The 19772-nt window shown below is 43.0% G+C and overlaps 1 protein-coding gene across 4 annotated transcripts in view; it reads left to right on the forward strand.

The window, feature by feature from the left end:
- Positions 1-19772, forward strand: part of LOC139754812 (uncharacterized) — a 218887-nt gene that overhangs the window by 189519 nt on the left and 9596 nt on the right. For all 4 annotated transcript variants that reach the window (XM_071672651.1, XM_071672652.1, XM_071672653.1 and 1 more), the window contains one exon: positions 5241-5413. In XM_071672651.1, the coding sequence (XP_071528752.1) occupies positions 5241-5413 (173 nt within the window). The remainder of the gene's footprint in view (positions 1-5240; positions 5414-19772) is intronic.

Below are 19772 nucleotides of genomic sequence, written 5' to 3' on the forward strand. Positions count from 1 at the left end.
CACAAAATCTTTTTCACTCTATCTTTCCACCTCCAATTTGGTCTCCCACTTCTCCTCGTTCCCTCCACCTCCGACACATATATCCTCTTGGTCAATCTTTCCTCACTCATTCTCTCCATGTGCCCAAACCATTTCAAAGCACCCTCGTCTGTTCCCTTAACCACGCTCTTTTTTTTCCACACATCTCTCTTACCCTTACGTTACTTACTCGATCAAACCACCTCACACCACACATTGTCCTCAAACATCTCATTTCCAGCACATCCATCCTCCTGCGCACAACTCTATCCATAGCCCACGCCTCGCAACCGTACAACATTGTTGGAACCACTATTCCTTCAAACATACCCATTTTTGCTTTCCGAGATAATGTTCTCGACTTCCACACATTCTTCAAGGCTCCCAGGATTTTCGCCCCCTCCCCCACCCTATGATCCACTTCCGCTTCCATGGTTCCATCCGCTGCCAGATCCACTCCCAGATATCTAAAACACTTTACTTCCTCCAGTTTTTCTCCGTTCAAACTTACCTCCCAGTTGACTTGACCCTCAACCCTACTGTACCTTATTACCTTGCTCTTATTCACATTTACTCTTAACTTTCTTTTTTCACACACTTTACCAAACTCAGTCACCAGCTTCTGCAGTTTCTCACATGAATCAGCCACCAGCGCTGTATCATCAGCGAACAACAACTGACTCACTTCCCAAGCTCTCTCATCCCCAACAGACTTCATACTTGCCCCTCTTTCCAAAACTCTTGCATTCATCTCCCTAACAACCCCATCCATAAGCAAATTAAACAACCATGGAGACATCACACACCCCTGCCGCAAACCTACATTTACTGAGAACCAATCACTTTCCTCTCTTCCTACACATACACATGCCTTACATCCTCGATAAAAACTTTTCACTGCTTCTAACAACTTGCCTCCCACACCATATATTCTTAATACCTTCCACAGAGCATCTCTATCAACTCTATCATATGCCTTCTCCAGATCCATAAATGCTACATACAAATCCATTTGCTTTTCTAAGTATTTCTCTCATACATTCTTCAAAGCAAACACCTGATCCACACATCCTCTACCACTTCTGAAACCACACTGCTCTTCCCCAATCTGATGCTCTGTACATGCCTTCACCCTCTCAGTCAATACCCTCCCATATGATTTACCAGGAATACTCAACAAACTTATACCTGTGTAATTTGAGCACTCACTCTTATCCCCTTTGCCTTTATACAATGGCACTATGCACGCATTCCGCCAATCCTCAGGCACCTCACCATGAGTCATACATATATTAAATAACCTTACCAACCAGTCAATAATACAGTCACCCCCTTTTTAATAAATTCCACTGCAATACCATCCAAACCTGCTGCCTTGCCGGCTTTCATCTTCCGCAAAGCTTTTACTACCTCTTCTCTGTTTACCAAATCATTTTCCCTAACCCTCTCACTTTGCACACCACCTCGACCAAAACACCCTATATCTGCCACTCTATCATCAAACACATTCAACAAACCTTCAAAATACTCACTCCATCTCCTTCTCACATCACCACTACTTGTTATCACCTCCCCATTTGCGCCCTTCACTGAAGTTCCCATTTGCTCCCTTGTCTTACGCACTTTATTTACCTCCTTCCAGAACATCTTTTTATTCTCCCTAAAATTTAATGATACTCTCTCACCCCAACTCTCATTTGCCCTCTTTTTCACCTCTTGCACATTTCTCTTGACCTGTCTCTTTCTTTTATACATCTCCCACTCAGTTGCATTTTTTCCCTGCAAAAATCGTCCAACAAACTTATACCTCTGTAATTTGAGCACTCACTCTTATCCCCTTTGCCTTTGTACAATGGCACTATGCACGCATTCTGCCAATCCTCAGGCACCTCACCATGAGTCATACATACATTAAATAACCTTACCAACCAGTCAACAATACAGTTACCCCCTTTTTTAATAAAAACCATTGCAATACCATCCAAACCTGCTGCCTTGCCGGCTTTCATAAGTATACGTATGTAAGTAGGAGAGATGGCCAGAGAGCATTATTGGATTATGTATTAATTGATAGGCATGCGAAAGAGAGACTTTTGGATGTTAATGTGCTGAGAGGTGCAACTGGAGGGATGCCTGATCATTATCTTGTGGAGGCGAAGGTGAAGATTTGTAGAGGTTTTCAGAAAAGAAGACTGTTAGGGTGAAAAGAATGGTTAGATTAAGTGAGCTTGGGAAGGAGACTTGTGGTAGGAAGTACCAGGAGAGACTGAGTACAGAATGGAAAGAGGTGAGAACAAAGGAGGTAAGGGGAGTGGGGGAGGAATGGGATGTATTTAGGGAAGCATTGATGGATTGTGCAAAAGATGCTTGTGGCATGAGAAGTATGGGAGGTGGGCAGATTAGAAAGGGTAGTGAGTCGTGGGATGAAGAAGTAATAGTATTAGTGAAACAGAAGAGAGAGGCATTTGGACGATTTTTGCAGGGAAATAATGCAAATGAGTGGGAGATGTATAAAAGGAAGAGGCAGGAGGTCAAGAGAAAGGTGCAATAGGTGAAAAAGATGGGATTGAGAGTTAGGGTGAGAGAGTATCATTAAATTTTAGGGAGAATAAAAAGGTGTTTTGGAAGGAGGTAAATAAAGTGTGTAAGACAAGGGAACAAATTGGAACCTCAGTGAAGGGGGCTAATGGGGAGGTGATAACAAGTAGTGGTGATGTGAGAATGAGATGGAGTGAGTATTTTGAAGGTTTGTTGAATGTGTTTGGTGATAGAGTGGCAGATATAGGGTGTTTTGGTCGAGATGGTGTGCAAAGTGAGAGGGTTAGGGAAAATGGTATGGTAAACAGAGAAGAGGTAGTAAAGGCTTTGCGGAAGATGAAAGCCAGCAGGGCCATGGGTTTGGTTGGTAATGCAGTGTAATTTATGAAAAAAAAAATACACAGACATATACATATATATATACACATGTACTTATTCATACATGCCGCCTCCATCCATTCCTGCTGCCACCCTGCCACATATGAAATGGCACCCACCTCCCCATGCGTGCACAGAGGTAGTGCTGGGAAAAGACAACAATTGCTACATTCGTTCACACTCATTCTCTAGCTGTGATGTGTATTGCACCGAAACCACGGCTCCCTTTCCACATCCAGGCCCCACAAAACTTTCCATGGTTTGCATGCCCTGGTTCAATCCATTGACAGCACGTCATCACCAGTATACCATGTCATTCCATTTCACTCAGTTGCTCTATTCCTTGCACGCCTCTCACCCTCCTGTATGTTCAGGCCCCAATTGCTCAAACATTTTTTCACTCCATCCTTCCATCTGCAATTTTGTCTTCCACTTCGCCTTGTTCCCTCCTCCTGTGACACATGTATCCTCTTTGTCAATGTTTCCTCGCTCATTCTCTCCATGTCTCCAAACCATTTCAACACACCCTGCTCTCACAACTACACTCTTTATTTGCACACATCTCTCTTACCCTTTCATTCCTTAGTCAGTGATATTCCTTGTTGTAAAGAAGTTACAGGTAATAACTGAATTGATGTTACTCCAGTCAGTACAGTGGTCATAATTTTTATTATGATTAAACAAAACATATGATTCTCTTCTTGGTCTTATACAATATTGATGTTGCTTGAGTTTAACATAAAGATCCTTACCAGTCTGCTCAACATAAAACATGCTACAATTTTTATAAGGTATTGTATAAATACAGCCCATATAATTTTCTGGTGAGTTTTTTATTAAGATGTTCTTTATTGTATTTTTATTGCAAAGGCTACATTCACGTTAAAGGATTTAAGCAACCTGGGAAGTAATGTAATGCTGTGTACATCCCTTCACTCTCAGTCACTGCCCTTCCATAAAACTTACCAGGTACACTACAAACTTTTACCTCTGTAGTTTGAACACTCACCTTTGTCCCCCTTACCTTTATGCAGTGGCTCTATACCTGCATACCATCAATCCTCAACCACCTAAGCCTGATCCATACATACATAGAAAATCCTAATTAACCAATCAACAACACAAGCACCCCCTTTCTTAGAAATACAACGGCAGTACCATCCACTCTAGCTGCCTTGCCACATTTCATTGTACATTAGGCTTTCACCACCTCTTCTTTCGTCACTGAACCTCTCCCCATAACTCTCTCCCTTTGCGTACCATCCTGAAGGAACGGGCATCAGAGATATAGATAGATAGTAACTGAAGAAGGAGGTAAGTGAGGAGTGCTCATTCTCCTCAAAGGCTCAGGCTGGAGTGTCAGAATGTCTTGGTATGTATTGCAGATGAGTAGAATGGAGAAATAGGTACTGTAAGGTCATGATGTAGCTGAAAATAGGTATGCAATCTATTTGGGGTGGGAGTGGCATGGGAGGTGAGTCACTTGTTTACTGATGACATGGTGTTGGTGGCAGTATCAAGTGAGAAACTACAGAAGCTGTCGACTTAGTCTAGGAGTGTGTGAAAGGAAAGAGTTGAGAGTAAATGTGAATGATAATAAGGTATTAGATTTAGCAGTGAAAAGACAAAGGTTATTTGGAGTGTAAGATTAAGAGGAGAGAACTTGGAGTAAGTGAAGTGTTGTATATACATGAGAGTGGACATGGCAGCAAATGGAATCATGAGATCTGAAGTGAGCCATAGGGTGTGTGAGGAGGGGAAGTGATCCTTGGCACATTGAGGAATATGTGGAGAGAGGCTGCTGTCTTGCACAAAGATGGGTATGTTTGATGGTACAGGAGTCCAATTGGTGCAGTTTAAATGCAAGGTGTGCTGAAATGGGTTGTACCCAAGGAGAGGTTTATTAAGAGGGTATACATTTCAGAAATAGAGGGAACAAAGAAAAAGGGAAACCAGGAGGGATAAAGTAAAAGATGCTTTGAATATTGATGACCCAAACATACAGGAGGGTATGAGGCATGCAAGGGATAGAGTGAAGTGGAGTGATGTGGTATACAGGGGATTACAGTGGGCTGAACCAGGGTATATGAAGCAGATTGGGGAAACCACAGAAAGGTCTCTGTGGCCTGATTCTGGTTAAGGGCTTGGGTTCCATTGCACTGTATATGACAGCTAGAGAATGGATGCTTGCGAATGAGGTCATTTCTTTGTTCCTGGTGCTTCCTTGCTGATGTGGGAAATAACAATCATGTGAAAGAAAGAGTTCACTATAGTTTGTTTTTAATGGGTAATGTTTTATCTTTCAGATCCAGGGGTGTTACACCTCTTAGACTATGTGGCTCAGAAGCCACAGCACAACTGGAGGTATAAAAGTCAGCATTTCCCAAAGGGACCTACATCTCTGCAACCATCTATTGTTATATGTTCTCCCAATAGTGGAACTATTACTCCTCAGCTGGATGTGGAAACTACTCCAACGGTAACTATATAAAGTATTTGTCGTTCAATTCATTTAGAGGTACTTACCTTTTTATTTTCCATATCTGAAAAAGTGTGTAGGTTTTTTATAGTGACTAAATGTTAATAGTACTACAACCCACCTGGGTATTGGGAAGGTCAATGACAGATGCCTAGTGAGCCAGCACTTCATTGGTTGTCTAGTTGTACGCCTTTGGCCCATGTAGCTGTCTTTTCCTTCTGCCTCACTCACATGTGAACTACAGGTTAGGTATCCCTTATCTGAAATACCTGGGACAAGAAGTGTTTTGGATTTTTTTTTGTTTTGGAATATTTGTCTATATATAATGAGAGCATCATCTTGGTTACATCCACACACATTTAGACTCAGATTGGGGTGTCTAAATGTAAGTGGATATAACCAAGATGAGAAAAAGGAGAGATAGGTAGTATGTTTGAGGAAAGGAACTTGGATGTTTTAGCTCTAAGTGAAACGAAGCTCAAGGGTAAAGGGGAAGAGTGGTTTGGGAATGTCTTGGGAGTAAAGCCAGAGGTTAGTGAGAGGACAAGAGCAAGGGAAGGAGTAGCACTACTCCTGAAACAGGAGTGGTGGGAGTATGTGATAGAGTATAAGAAAGTAAACTCTAGATTGATATGACTAAAACTGAAAGTGGATAGAGAGAGATGGGTAATTATTGGTGCATATGCACCTGGGCATAAGAAGAAAGATCATGAGAGGCAAGTGTTTTGGGAGCAGCTGAATGAGTGTGTTAGTAGTTTTGTTGCACAAGACCGGGTTATAGTGATGGGTGATTTCAATGCAAAGGTGAGTAATGTGGCAGTTGAGGGAATAATTGGTGTACATGGGGTGTTCAGTGTTGTAAATGGAAATGGTGAAGAGCTTGTAGATTTATGTATACATAAGTATACGTATCCCTGGGGATAGGGGAGAAAGAATACTTCCCACGTATTCCCTGCATGTCGTAGAAGGTGACTAAAAGGGGAGGGAGCGGGTGGCTGGAAATCCTCCCCTCTCACTTTTTTTTTTAATTTTCCAAAAGAGGAACAGAGAAGGGGGCCAGGTGAGGATATTCCCTCAAAGGCCCAGTCCTCTGTTCTCAACGCTACCTCGCTAATGCGGGAAATGGCAAATAGTATGAAAGAAAAAAAGTATACGTATGTAAGTAGGAGAGATGGCCAGAGAGCGTTATTGGATTACGTGCTAATTGATAGGCGCGGGAAAAAGAGACTTTTGGATGTTAATGTGCTGAGAGGTGCAACTAGAGGGATGTCTGATCATTATCTTGTGGAGGTGAAGGTGAAGATTTGTAGAGGTTTTCAGAAAAGAGAGAATATTGGGGTGAAGAGAGTGGTGAGAGTAAGTGAACTTGGGAAGGAGACTTTTGTGAGGAAGTACCAGGAGAGACTGAGTACAGAATGGAAAAAGGTGAGAGCAAAGGAGGTAAGGGGAGTGGAGGAGGAATGGGATGTATTTAGGGAAGCAGTGATGGCTTGCGCTAAAGATGCTTGTGGCATGAGAAGCGTGGGAGGTGGGCAGATTAGAAAGGGTAGTGAGTGGTGGGATGAAGAAGTAAGAGTATTAGTGAAAGAGAAGAGAGAGGCATTTGGATGATTTTTGCAGGGAAAAAATGCAAATGAGTGGGAGATGTATAAAAGAAAGAGGCAGGAGGTCAAGAGAAAGGCGCAAGAGATGAAAAAGAGGGCAAATGAGAGTTGGGGTGAGAGAGTATCATTAAATTTTAGGGAGAATAAAAAGATGTTTTGGAAGGAGGTAAATAAAGTGCGTAAGACAAGGGAACAAATGGGAACTTCAGTGAAAGTGGCTAATGGGGAGGTAATAACAAGTAGTGGTGATGTGAGAAGGAGATGGAGTGAGTATTTTGAAGGTTTGTTGAATGTGTTTGATGATAGAGTGGCATATATAGGGTGGTGATAGGATTAGGGAGGATGATTTGGTAAACAGAGAAGAGGTAGTAAAAGCTTTGCGGATGATGGAAGCCGGCAAGGCAGCGGGTTTGGATGGCATTGCAGTGGAATTTATTAAAAAAGGGAGTGACTGTATTGTTGACTGGTTAGTAAGGTTATTTAATGCATGTATGATTCTTGGTGAGGTGCCTGAGGATTAGCAGAATGCTTGCATAGTGCCATTGTACAAAGGCAAAGGGGACAAAGGTGAGTGTGAGAAATTGCAGAAGCTGATGACTGAGTTTGGTAAAGTGTATTAAAGAAGAAAGCTGAGAGTAAATGTGAATAAGAGCAAGGATCTTAGGTACAGTAGGGTTGAGGGACAAGTCAGTTGGTAGGTAAGTTTGAATGGAGAAAAACTGGAGGAAGTGAAGTGTTTTAGATATCTGGGAGTGGATTTGGTAGCGGTTGGAACCATGGAAGTGAAAGTGAATCATAGGGTGGGGGAGGGGGCGAAAGTTCTGGGAGCGTTGAAGAATGTGTGGAAGTCGAAAACATTATCTCGGAAAGCAAAAGTGGGTATGTTTGAAGGAACAATGGTTCCAACAATGTTATATGGTTGCGAGGCATGGGCAATAGATAGAGATGTGCGGAGGAGGGTGGACGTGCTGGAAATGAGATGTTTGAGGACAGTATGTGGTGTGAGGTTTGATTAAGTAATGATAGGGTAAGAGAGATGTATGGTAATAAAAAGATTGTGGATGAGAGAGCAGAAGAGGGTGTTTTGAAATGGTTTGGTCACATGGAGAGAATGAGTGAGGAAAGATTGACCAAGAGGATATATGTGTCGGAGGTGGAGGGAACGAAGAGAAGTGGGAGACCAAATTGGAGGTGGAAAGATGGAATGAAAAAGATTTTAAGTGATCAGGGCCTGAACATGCAGGAGGGTGAAAGGCATGCAAGGAATAGAGTGAACCGGAACGATGTGGTATACCGTGGTCGACGTGCTGTCAATGGATTGTACCGGGGCATGTGAAGCGTCTGGGGTAAACCATGGAAAGTTGTGTGGGGTCTGGATGTGGAAAGGGAGCTGTGGTTCCGGTGCAGTATACATGGCAGCTAGAGACAGTGTGAACGAATGTGGCCTTTGTTGTCTTTTCCTAGCGCCACCTCGTGCTCATGCAGGGGAAGGGGGTTGTAATTTCATGTGAGGCAGGGTGGCGATGGGAATGAATCAAGGGAGACATTATGAATTATGTACATGTTTATATATGTATATGTCTGTGTGTGTATATATATGTATATGCTGAGATGTATAGGTATATGTATGTGCGTGTGTGGACGTGTATGTATATACATGTGTAGTGGGTTGGGGCATTCTTTCGTTTGTTTCCTTGCGCTACCTCGCTAATGCGGGAGGCAGCGACAAAGTAAAATAAATGAATAGATAATAATGAGAGCATATGGTGTGGGAAGTAAGTTGCTAGAAGCAGTGAAAAGTTTTTTACCAAGGATGTAAGGCATGTGTACGAGTAGGAAGAGAGGAGAGTGATTGGTTCCCAGTGAATGTTGGCTTGCGGCAGGGGTGCATGATGTCCCCATGGTTGTTTAATTTGTTTATGGATGGGGTGGTTAGGGAGGTAAATGCTAGAGTTTTGGAGAGAAGGGTGAGTATGCCATCTGTTGGAGATGAAAGGGCCTGGGAAGTGAGTCAGTTGGTGTTCGCCGATGATGCAGCTCTGATGGTTGATTTGAGTGAGAAACTGCAGAAATTGGTGACTGAGTTTAGAAAAGTGTTTGAAAGGAGAAAATTGGAGAGTCAATGTGAATAAGAGCAAGGTTATTAAGTTCAGTCGGGTGGAGGGACAAGTTAATTGGAAGGTCAATTTGAATGGAGAAAAATTTGAGGAAGTGATGTGTTTTAGATGTCTGGGAGTGAACTTAGCAACAGATATAACCATGGAAGTGGAAGTGAGCCACAGGGTGGGATAGGAGGCGAAGGTTCTAGGAGTGTTGAAAAATGTGTGAAAGGTGAGAACATTATCTCAGAGAGCAAAAATGGGTATGTTTGAAGGAATAGTGTTTCCAACAATGTTATATGGTTGCAATGCATGGGCTATAGATAGGGTTGTGCGGAGGAGGGAGGATGTGTTGAAAATGAAATGTTTGAGGACAATATGTGGTGCGAAGTGCTTTGATCAAGTAAGTAATGAAAGGGTAAGAGAGATGTGTAGTAATAAAAAGAGTGTGGTTGATAAAGTAGAAGAGGGTATGTTGAAATGGTTTGGACACATGGAGAGAATGAGTGAGGAACAGTTGACAAAGAGGTTATATTTGTCAGAGGTGGAGGGAAGAAGCGGGAGACCAAATTGGATGTGGAAGGATTGGGAGTGTATTTCATGTGTGGCACGGTGGCAATGGGAATGGATGAAGGTAGCAAGTATGAGTATGTACATGTGTATATATGTATATATCTGTGTATGTATATCTTGAAATGTATATGTGCGTGTGTGGGCGTTTATGTATATACATGTGTATGTGGGTGGATTGGGTCATTCTTTCATCTGTTTTCTTGCGCTACCTCGCTAATGCGGGAGACTGCGGCAAAGTATGATAGGATATAGATAATGGTTCCAACAATGTTATATGGTTGCGAGGCATGGGCTATAGATAGAGTTGTGCGGAGGAGGGTGGATGTGCTGGAAATGAGATGTTTGAGGACAATATTTGGTGTGAGGTAGTTTGATCGAGTAATTAATAATAGGGTAAGAGAGATTTGTGGTAATAAAAAGAGTGTGGTTGAGAGAGCAGAAGAGGTTGTTTTGAAATGGTTTGGTCACATGGAGTGAATGAGTGAGGAAAGATTGACCAAGAGGACATATGTGTCAGAGGTGGAGGGAACGAGGAGAAGTGGGAGACCAAATTGGAGGTGGAAAGATGGAGTGAAAAAGATTTTGAGTGATCGGGGCCTGAACATGCAGGAGGGTGAAAGGCGGGCAAGGAATAGATTGAATTGGATCGATGTGGTATACCGGGGTTGACGTGCTGTCAGTGGATTGAATCAGGGCATGTGAAGCATCTGGGGTAAACCATGGAAAGCTGTGTGGGGCCTGGATGTGGAAAGGGAGCTGTGGTTTCGGGCATTATTGCATGACAGCTAGAGACTGAGTGTGAACGAATGAGGCCTTTGTTGTCTTTTCCTAGCGCTACCTTGCACACATGAGGGGGAGGGGGATGGTATTCCATGTGTGGCGAGATGGCGGTGGGAATGAATAAAGGCAGACAGTGTGAATTGTGTGCATGGGGTATATATGTATGCGTCTGTGTGTGTATATATATGTGTACATTGAGATGTATAGGTATGTATATTTGTGTGTGTGGCCTTCTGTTTCCTTGCGCTACCTCGCAAATGCGGGAGACAGCGACAAAGCAAATATATATATATATATATATATATATATATATTTTTTTTTTTTTTTTTTTTTTTTTTTTTTTTTTTTTTATACTTAGTCGCTGTCTCCCGCGTTTGCGAGGTAGCGCAAGGAAACAGACGAAAGAAATGGCCCAACCCCCCCCCCCATACACATGTACATACACACGTCCACACACGCAAATATACATACCTACACAGCTTTCCATGGTTTACCCCAGACGCTTCACATGCCTTGCTACAATCCACTGACAGCACGTCAACCCCTGTATACCACATGACTCCAATTCACTCTATTTCTTGCCCTCCTTTCACCCTCCTGCATGTTCAGGCCCCGATCACACAAAATCTTTTTCACTCCATCTTTCCACCTCCAATTTGGTCTCCCTCTTCTCCTCGTTCCCTCCACCTCCGACACATATATCCTCTTGGTCAATCTCTCCTCACTCATTCTCTCCATGTGCCCAAACCATTTCAAAACACCCTCTTCTGCTCTCTCAACCACGCTCTTTTTATTTCCACACATCTCTCTTACCCTTACGTTACTTACTCGATCAAACCACCTCACACCACACATTGTCCTCAAACATCTCATTTCCAGCACATCCATCCTCCTGCGCACATCTCTATCCATAGCCCACGCCTCGCAACCATACAGCATTGTTGGAACCACTATTCCCTCAAACATACCCATTTTTGCTTTCCGAGATAATGTTCTCGACTTCCACACATTTTTCAAGGCTCCCAAAATTTTCGCCCCCTCCCCCACCCTATGATCCACTTCCGCTTCCATGGTTCCATCCGCTGACAGATCCACTCCCAGATATCTAAAACACTTCACTTCCTCCAGTTTTTCTCCATTCAAACTCACCTCCCAATTGACTTGACCCTCACCCCTACTGTACCTAATAACCTTGCTCTTATTCACATTTACTCTCAACTTTCTTCTTCCACACACTTTACCAAACTCAGTCACCAGCTTCTGCAGTTTCTCACATGAATCAGCCACCAGCGCTGTATCATCAGCGAACAACAATTGACTCACTTCCCAAGCTCTCTCATCCCCAACAGACTTCATACTTGCCCCTCTTTCCAGGACTCTTGCATATATATATATATATATATATATATATATATATATATATATATATATATATATATTTTTTTTTTTTTTTTTTTTTTTTTTTTTTTTTTTTTTTGCCGCTGTCTCCCGCGTCTGCGAGGTAGCGCAAGGAAACAGACGAAAGAAATGGCCCAACCCACCCCCATACACATGCCTTGATTCAATCCACTGACAGCACGTCAACCCCGGTATACCACATCGCTCCAATTCACTCTATTCTTTGCCCTCCTTTCACCCTCCTGCATGTTCAGGCCCCGATCACACAAAATCTTTTTCACTCCATCTTTCCACCTCCAATTTGGTCTCCCTCTTCTCCTCGTTCCCTCCACCTCCGACACATATATCCTCTTGGTCAATCTTTCCTCACTCATTCTCTCCATGTGACCAAACCATTTGCTTTGAAGAATGTATGTGAGAAATACTTAGAAAAGCAAATGGATTTGTATGTAGCATTTATGGATCTGGAGAAGGCATATGATAGAGTTGATAGAGATGCTCTGTGGAAGGTATTAAGAATATATGGTGTGGGAGGCAAGTTGTTAGAAGCAGTGAAAAGTTTTTATCGAGGATGTAAGGCATGTGTACGTGTAGGAAGGGAGGAAAGTGATTGGTTCTCAGTGAATGTAGGTTTGCGGCAGGGGTGTGTGATGTCTCCATGGTTGTTTAATTTGTTTATGGATGGGGTTGTTAGGGAGGTGAATGCAAGAGTTTTGGAAAGAGGGGCAAGTATGAAGTCTGTTGGGGATGAGAGAGCTTGGGAAGTGAGTCAGTTGTTGTTCGCTGATGATACAGCGCTGGTGGCTGATTCATGTGAGAAACTGCAGAAGCTGGTGACTGAGTTTGGTAAAGTGTGTGAAAGAAGAAAGTTAAGAGTAAATGTGAATAAGAGCAAGGTTATTAGGTACAGTAGGGTTGAGGGTCAATTCAATTGGGAGGTGAGTTTGAATGGAGAAAAACTGGAGGAAGTGAAGTGCTTTAGATATCTGGGAGTGGATCTGGCAGCGGATGGAAGCGGAAGTGGATCATAGGGTGGGGGAGGGGGCAAAAATTCTGGGAGCCTTGAAGAATGTGTGGAAGTCGAGAACATTATCTCGGAAAGCAAAAATGGGTATGTTTGAAGGAATAGTGGTTCCAACAATGTTGTATGGTTGCGAGGCGTGGACTATGGATAGAGTTGTGCACAGGAGGATGGATGTGCTGGAAATGAGATGTTTGAGGACAATGTGTGGTGTGAGGTGGTTTGATCGAGTAAGTAACGTAAGGGTAAGAGAGATGTGTGGAAATAAAAAGAGCGTGGTTGAGAGAGCAGAAGAGGGTGTTTTGAAATATATATATATATATATATATATATATATATATAGTGATGGGTGATTTGAATGCAAAGGTGAGTAATGTGGCAGTTGAGGGAATAATTGGTATACATGGGGTGTTCAGTGTTGTAAATGGAAATGGTGAAGAGCTTGTAGATTTATGTGCTGAAAAAGGACTGGTGATTGGGAATACCTGGTTTAAAAAGTGAGATATACATAAGTATACGTATGTAAGTAGGAGAGGTGGCCAGAGAGTGTTATTGGATTACGCGTTAATTGACAGGCACGCGAAAGAGAGACTTTTGGATGTTAATATGCTGAGAAGTGCAACTGGAGGGATGTCTGATCATTATCTTGTGGAGGCGAAGGTGAAGATTTGTATGGGTTTTCAGAAAAGAAGAGAGAATGTTGGGGTGAAGAGAGTGGTGAGAGTAAGTGAACTTGGGAAGGAGACTTGTGTGAGGAAGTACCAGGAGAGACTGAGTACAAAATTGAAAAAGGTGAGAACAAAGGAGGTAAGGGGAGTGGGGCAGGAATGGGACGTATTTAGGGAAGCAGTGATGGCTTGAGCAAAAGATGCTTGTGGCATGAGAAGCGTGGGAGGTGGGTTGATTAGAAAGGGTAGTGAGTGGTGGGATGAAGAGAAAGAGAAGAGAGAGGCATTTGGACGATTTTTGCAGGGAAAAAAAGCAAATGAGTGGGAGATGTATAAAAGAAAGAGACAGGAGGTCAAGAGAAAGGTGCAAGAGGTGAAAAAGAGGGCAAATGAGAGTTGAGGTGAGAGAGTATCATTAAATTTTAGGGAGGATAAAAAGATGTTCTGGAAGGAGGTAAATAAAGTGCATAAGACAAGGGAGCAAATGGGAACTTCAGAGAAGGGGGCAAATGGGGAGGTGATAACAAGTAATGGTGATGTGGGAAGATGGAGTGAGTATTTTGAAGGTTTGTTGAATGTGCTTGATGATAGAGTGACAGATTTAGGGTGTTTTGGTGCAAAGTGAGAGGGTTAGTGAAAATGATTTGTTAAACAGAGAAGAGGTAGTAAAAGCTTTGCGGAAGATGAAAGCCGGCAAGGCAGCAGGTTTGGATGGTATTGCAGTGGAATTTATTAAAAAAGGGGGTGACTGTATTGTTGAGTGGTTGGTAAGTTTATTTAATGTATGTGTGATACATGGTGAGGTGCCTGAGGATAGGCGGAATGCGTGCATAGTGCCATTGTACAAAGGCAAAGGGGATAAGAGTGAGTGCTCAAATTACAGAGGTATAAGTTTGTTGAGTATTCCTGGTAAATTATATGGGAGGGTATTGATTGAGAGGGTGAAGGCATGTACAGAGCATCAGATAGGGGAAGAGCAGTGTGGTTTCAGAAGTGGTAGAGGATGTGTGGATCAGGTGTTTGCTTTGAAGAATGTATGTGAGAAATACTTAGAAAAGAAAATGGATTTGTATGTAGCATTTATGGATCTGGAGAAGGCATATGATAGAGTTGATAGAGATGCTCTGTGGAAGATACTAAGAATATATGGTGTGGGAGGCAAGTTGTTAGAAGCAGTGAAAAGTTTTTGTCGAGGATGTAAGGCATGTGTACGTGTAGGAAGAGAGGAAAGTGATTGGTTCTCAGTGAATGTAGGTTTGCGGCAGGGGTGTGTGATGTCTCCATGGTTGTTTAATTTGTTTATGGATGGGGTTGTTAGGGAGGTGAATGCAAGAGTTTTGGAAAGAGGGGCAAGTATGAAGTCTGTTATGGATGAGAGAGCTTGGGAAGTGAGTCTGTAGTTGTTCGCTGATGATACAGCACTGGTGGCTGATTCATGTGAGAAACTGCAGAAGCTGGTGACTGAGTTTGGTAAAGTGTGTGAAAGAAGAAAGTTAAAAGTAAATGTGAATAAGAGCAAGGTTATTAGGTACAGTAGGGTTGAGGGTCAAATCAGTTGGGAGGTAAGTTTAAATGGAGAAAAACTGGAGGAAGTAAAGTGTTTTAGATATCTGGGAGTGGATCTGGCAGCAGATGGAACCATGGAAGCGGAAGTGAATCATAGGGTTGGGGAGGGGGCGAAAATTCTGGGAGCCTTGAAGAATGTGTGGAAGTCGAGAACATTATCTCGGAAAGCAAAAATGGGTATGTTTGAAGGAGTAGTGGTTCCAACAATGTTGTATGGTTGCGAGGCGTGGGCTATGGATAGAGTTGTGCGCAGGAGGGTGGATGTGCTGGAAATGAGATGTTTGAGGACAATATGTGGTGTGAGGTGGTTTGATCAAGTAAGTAATGTAAGGGTAAGAGAGATGTGTGGAAATAACAAGAGCATGGTTGAGAGAGCAGAAGAGGGTGTTTTGAAATGGTTTGGTCACATAGAGAGAATGAGCGAGGAAAGATTGACCAAGAGGATATATGTGTCAGAGTTGGAGGGAACGAGGAGAAGAGGGAGACCAAATTGGAGGTGGAAAGATGGAGGGAAAAAGATTTTGAGTGATCGGGGCCTGACCATGCAGGAGGGTGAAAGGCGGGCAAGGAATAGAGTGAATTGGATCGATGTGGTATACCGGGGTCGACATGCTGTCAATGGATTGAATCAGGGCATGTGAAGCGTCTGGGGTAAACCATGGAAAGTTGTGTGGGGCCTGGATGTGGAAAGGGAGCTGTGGTTTCGGGCATTATTGCATGACAGCTAGAGACTGAGTGTGAACGAATGGGGCCTTTGTTGTCCTTTCCTAGCGCTACCTCGCACACATGAGGGGGAGGGGATGTTATGCCATGTGTGGCGAGGTGGCGATGGGAATGAATAAAGGCAGACAGTGTGAATTGTGTGCATGTGTATATATGTATGTGTCTGTGTGTGTATATATAAGTGTACATTGAGATGTATGGGTATGTATATTTGCGTGTGTGGACGTGTATATGTATACATGTGTAGGGGGGTGGGTTGGGCCATTTCTTTCGTATGTTTCCTTGCACTACCTCGCAAACGCGGGAGACCGACAAAGCAAAATAAATAAAATATATTAGTAATCTTTCTTCTCATGCCCAGGTGCATATGCACCAATAATCACCCATCTCTCTCCATCAACTTTCAGTTTTACCTATATTAATCGAGAATTTACTTTCTTACATTCTATCACATACTCCCACAACTCCTGTTTCAGGAGTACTGCTACTCCTTCCCTTGCTCTTGTCCGTTCACTAACCCCTGACTTTACTCCCAAGACATTCCCAAACCACTTTTCCCCTTTACCCTTGAGCTTCGTTTCACTCAGAGCCAAAACATCCAGGTTCCTTTCCCCAAACATACTACCTATCTCTCCTTTTTTCACATCTTGGTTACATCCACACACATTTAGACACCCCAGTCTGAGCCTTCGAGGAGGATGAGCACTCCCCGCGTGACTCCTTCTGTTTCCCATTTTAGAAAGTTAAAAATACAAGGAGGGGAGGCAAGTGTTTTGGGAGCAGCTGAATGAGTGTGTTAGTGGTTTTGATGCACGAGACCGGGTTATAGTGATGGGTGATTTGAATGCAAAGGTGAGTAATGTGGCAGTTGAGGGAATAATTGGTATACATGGGGTGTTCAGTGTTGTAAATGGAAATGGTGAAGAGCTTGTAGATTTATGTGCTGAAAAAGGACTGGTGATTGGGAATACCTGGTTTAAAAAGCGAGATATACATAAGTATACGTATGTAAGTAGGAGAGATGGCCAGAGAGCGTTATTGGATTACGTGTTAATTGACAGGCGCGCGAAAGAGAGACTTTTGGATGTTAATGTGCTGAGAGGTGCAACTGGAGGATGTCTGATCATTATCTTGTGGAGGCTAAGGTGAAGATTTGTATGGGTTTTCAGAAAAGAAGAGTGAATGTTGGGGTGAAGAGGGTTTTTGAGAGTAAGTGAGCTTGGGAAGGAGATTTGTGTGAGGAAGTACCAGGAGAGACTGAGTACAGAATGGAAAAAGGTGAGAACAATGGAAGTAAGGGGAGTGGGGGAGGAATGGGATGTATTTAGGGAATCAGTGATGGCTTGCGCAAAAGATGCTTGTGGCATGAGAAGAGTGGGAGGTGGGTTGATTAGAAAGGGTAGTGAGTGGTGGGATGAAGAAGTAAGATTATTAGTGAAAGAGAAGAGAGGCATTTGGACGATTTTTGCAGGGAAAAATTGCAATTGAGTGGGAGATGTATAAAAGAAAGAGACAGGAGGTCAAGAGAAAGGTGCAAGAGGTGAAAAAGAGGGCAAATGAGAGTTGGGGTGAGATAGTATCATTATATTTTAGTGAGAATAAAAAGATGTTCTGGAAGGAGGTAAATAAAGTGCGTAAGACAAGGGAGCAAATGGGAACTTCAGTGAAGGGCTCAAATGGGGAGGTGATAACAAGTAGTGGTGATGTGAGAAGGAGATGGAGTGAGTACTTTGAAGGTTTGTTGAATGTGTTTGATGATAGAGTGGCAGATATAGGGTTTTTTGGTCGAGGTGGTGTTCAAAGTGAGAGGGTTAGGGAAAATGATTTGGTAAACAGAGAAGAGGTAGTAAAAGCTTTGCGGAAGATGAAAGCCAGCAAGGCAGCAGGTTTGGATGGTATTGCAGTGGAATTTATTAAAAAAGGGGGTGACTGTATTGTTGACTGGTTGGTAAGGTTATTTAATGTATGTATGACTCATGGTGAGGTGCCTGAGGATTGGCGGAATGCGTGCATAGTGCCATTGTACAAAGGCAAAGGGGATAAGAGTGAGTGCTCAAATTACAGAGGTATAAGTTTGTTGAGTATTCCTGGTAAATTATATGGGAGGGTATTGATTGAGAGGGTGAAGGCATGTACAGAGCATCAGATTGGGGAAGAGCAGTGTGGTTTCAGAAGTGTTAGAGGTTGTGTGGATCAGGTGTTTGCTTTGAAGAATGTATGTGAGAAATACTTAGAAAAGCAAATGGATTTGTATGTAGCATTCATGGATCTGGAGAAGGCATATGATAGAGTTGATAGAGATGCTCTGTGGAAGGTATTAAGAATATATGGTGTGGGAGGCAAGTTGTTAGAAGCAGTGAAAAGTTTTTATCGAGGATGTAAGGCATGTGTACGTGTAGGAAGAGAGGAAAGTGATTGGTTCTCAGTGAATGTAGGTTTGCGGCAGGGGTGTGTGATGTCTCCATGGTTGTTTAATTTGTTTATGGATGGGGTTGTTAGGGAGGTAAATGCAAGAGTTTTGGAAAGAGGGGCAAGTATGAAGTCTGTTGGGGATGAGAGAGCTTGGGAAGTGAGTCAGTTGTTGTTCGCTGATGATACAGCGCTGGTGGCGGATTCATGTGAGAAACTGCAGAAGCTGGTGACGGAGTTTGGTAAAGTGTGTGGAAGAAGAAAGTTAAGAGTAAATGTGAATAAGAGCAAGGTTATTAGGTACAGTAGGGTTGAGGGTCAAGTCAATTGGGAGGTGAGTTTGAATGGTGAAAAACTGGAGGAAGTAAAGTGTTTTAGATATCTGGGAGTGGATCTGTCAGCGGATGGAACCATGGAAGCGGAAGTGGATCATAGGGTGGGGGAGGGGGCGAAAATTTTGGGAGCCTTGAAAAATGTGTGGAAGTCGAGAACATTATCCCGGAAAGCAAAAATGGGTATGTTTGAAGGAATAGTAGTTCCAACAATGTTGTATGGTTGCGAGGCGTGGGCTATGGATAGAGTTGTGCGCAGGAGGATGGATGTGCTGGAAATGAGATATTTGAGGACAGTGTGTGGTGTGAGGTGGTTTGATCGAGTAAGTAACGTAAGGGTAAGAGAGATGTGTGGAAATAAAAAAAGCGTGGTTGAGAGAGCAGAAGAGGGTGTTTTGAAATGGTTTGGGCACATGGAGAGAATGAGTGAGGAAAGATTGACCAAGAGGATATATGTGTCGGAGGTGGAGGGAACGAGGAGAAGAGGGAGACCAAATTGGAGGTGGAAAGATGGAGTGAAAAGGATTTTATGTGATCGGGGCCTGAACATGCAGGAGGGTGAAAGGAGGGCAAGGAATAGAGTGAATTGGAGCGATGTGGTATACAGGGGTTGACGTGCTGTCAGTGGATTGAATCAAGGCATGTGAAGCGTCCGGGGTAAACCATGGAAAGCTGTGTAGGTATGTATATTTGCGTGTGTGGACGTGTGTATGTACATGTGTATGGGGGGGGGCCATTTCTTTCGTCTGTTTCCTTGCGCTACCTCGCAAACGCGGGAGACAGCAACAAAGTATAAAAAAAAAAAAAAAAATGACTCATGGTGAGGTGCCTGAGGATTGGCGGAATGCGTGCATAGTGCCATTGTACAAAGGCAAAGGGGATAAGAGTGAGTGCTCAAATTACAGAGGTATAAGTTTGTTGAGTATTCCTGGTAAATTATATGGGAGGGTATTGATTGAGAGGGTGAAGGCATGTACAGAGCATCAGATTGGGGAAGAGCAGTGTGGTTTCAGAAATGGTAGAGGATGTGTGGATCAGGTGTTTGCTTTGAAGAATGTATGTGAGAAATACTTACAAAAGCAAATGGATTTGTATGTAGCATTTATGGATCTGGAGAAGGCATATGATAGAGTTGATAGAGATGCTCTGTGGAAGGTATTAAGAATATATGGTGTGGGAGGCAAGT

This window comes from Panulirus ornatus, chromosome 17 (genome assembly GCF_036320965.1).
Source record: "Panulirus ornatus isolate Po-2019 chromosome 17, ASM3632096v1, whole genome shotgun sequence".
NCBI classification, from domain to species: domain Eukaryota; kingdom Metazoa; phylum Arthropoda; class Malacostraca; order Decapoda; family Palinuridae; genus Panulirus; species Panulirus ornatus.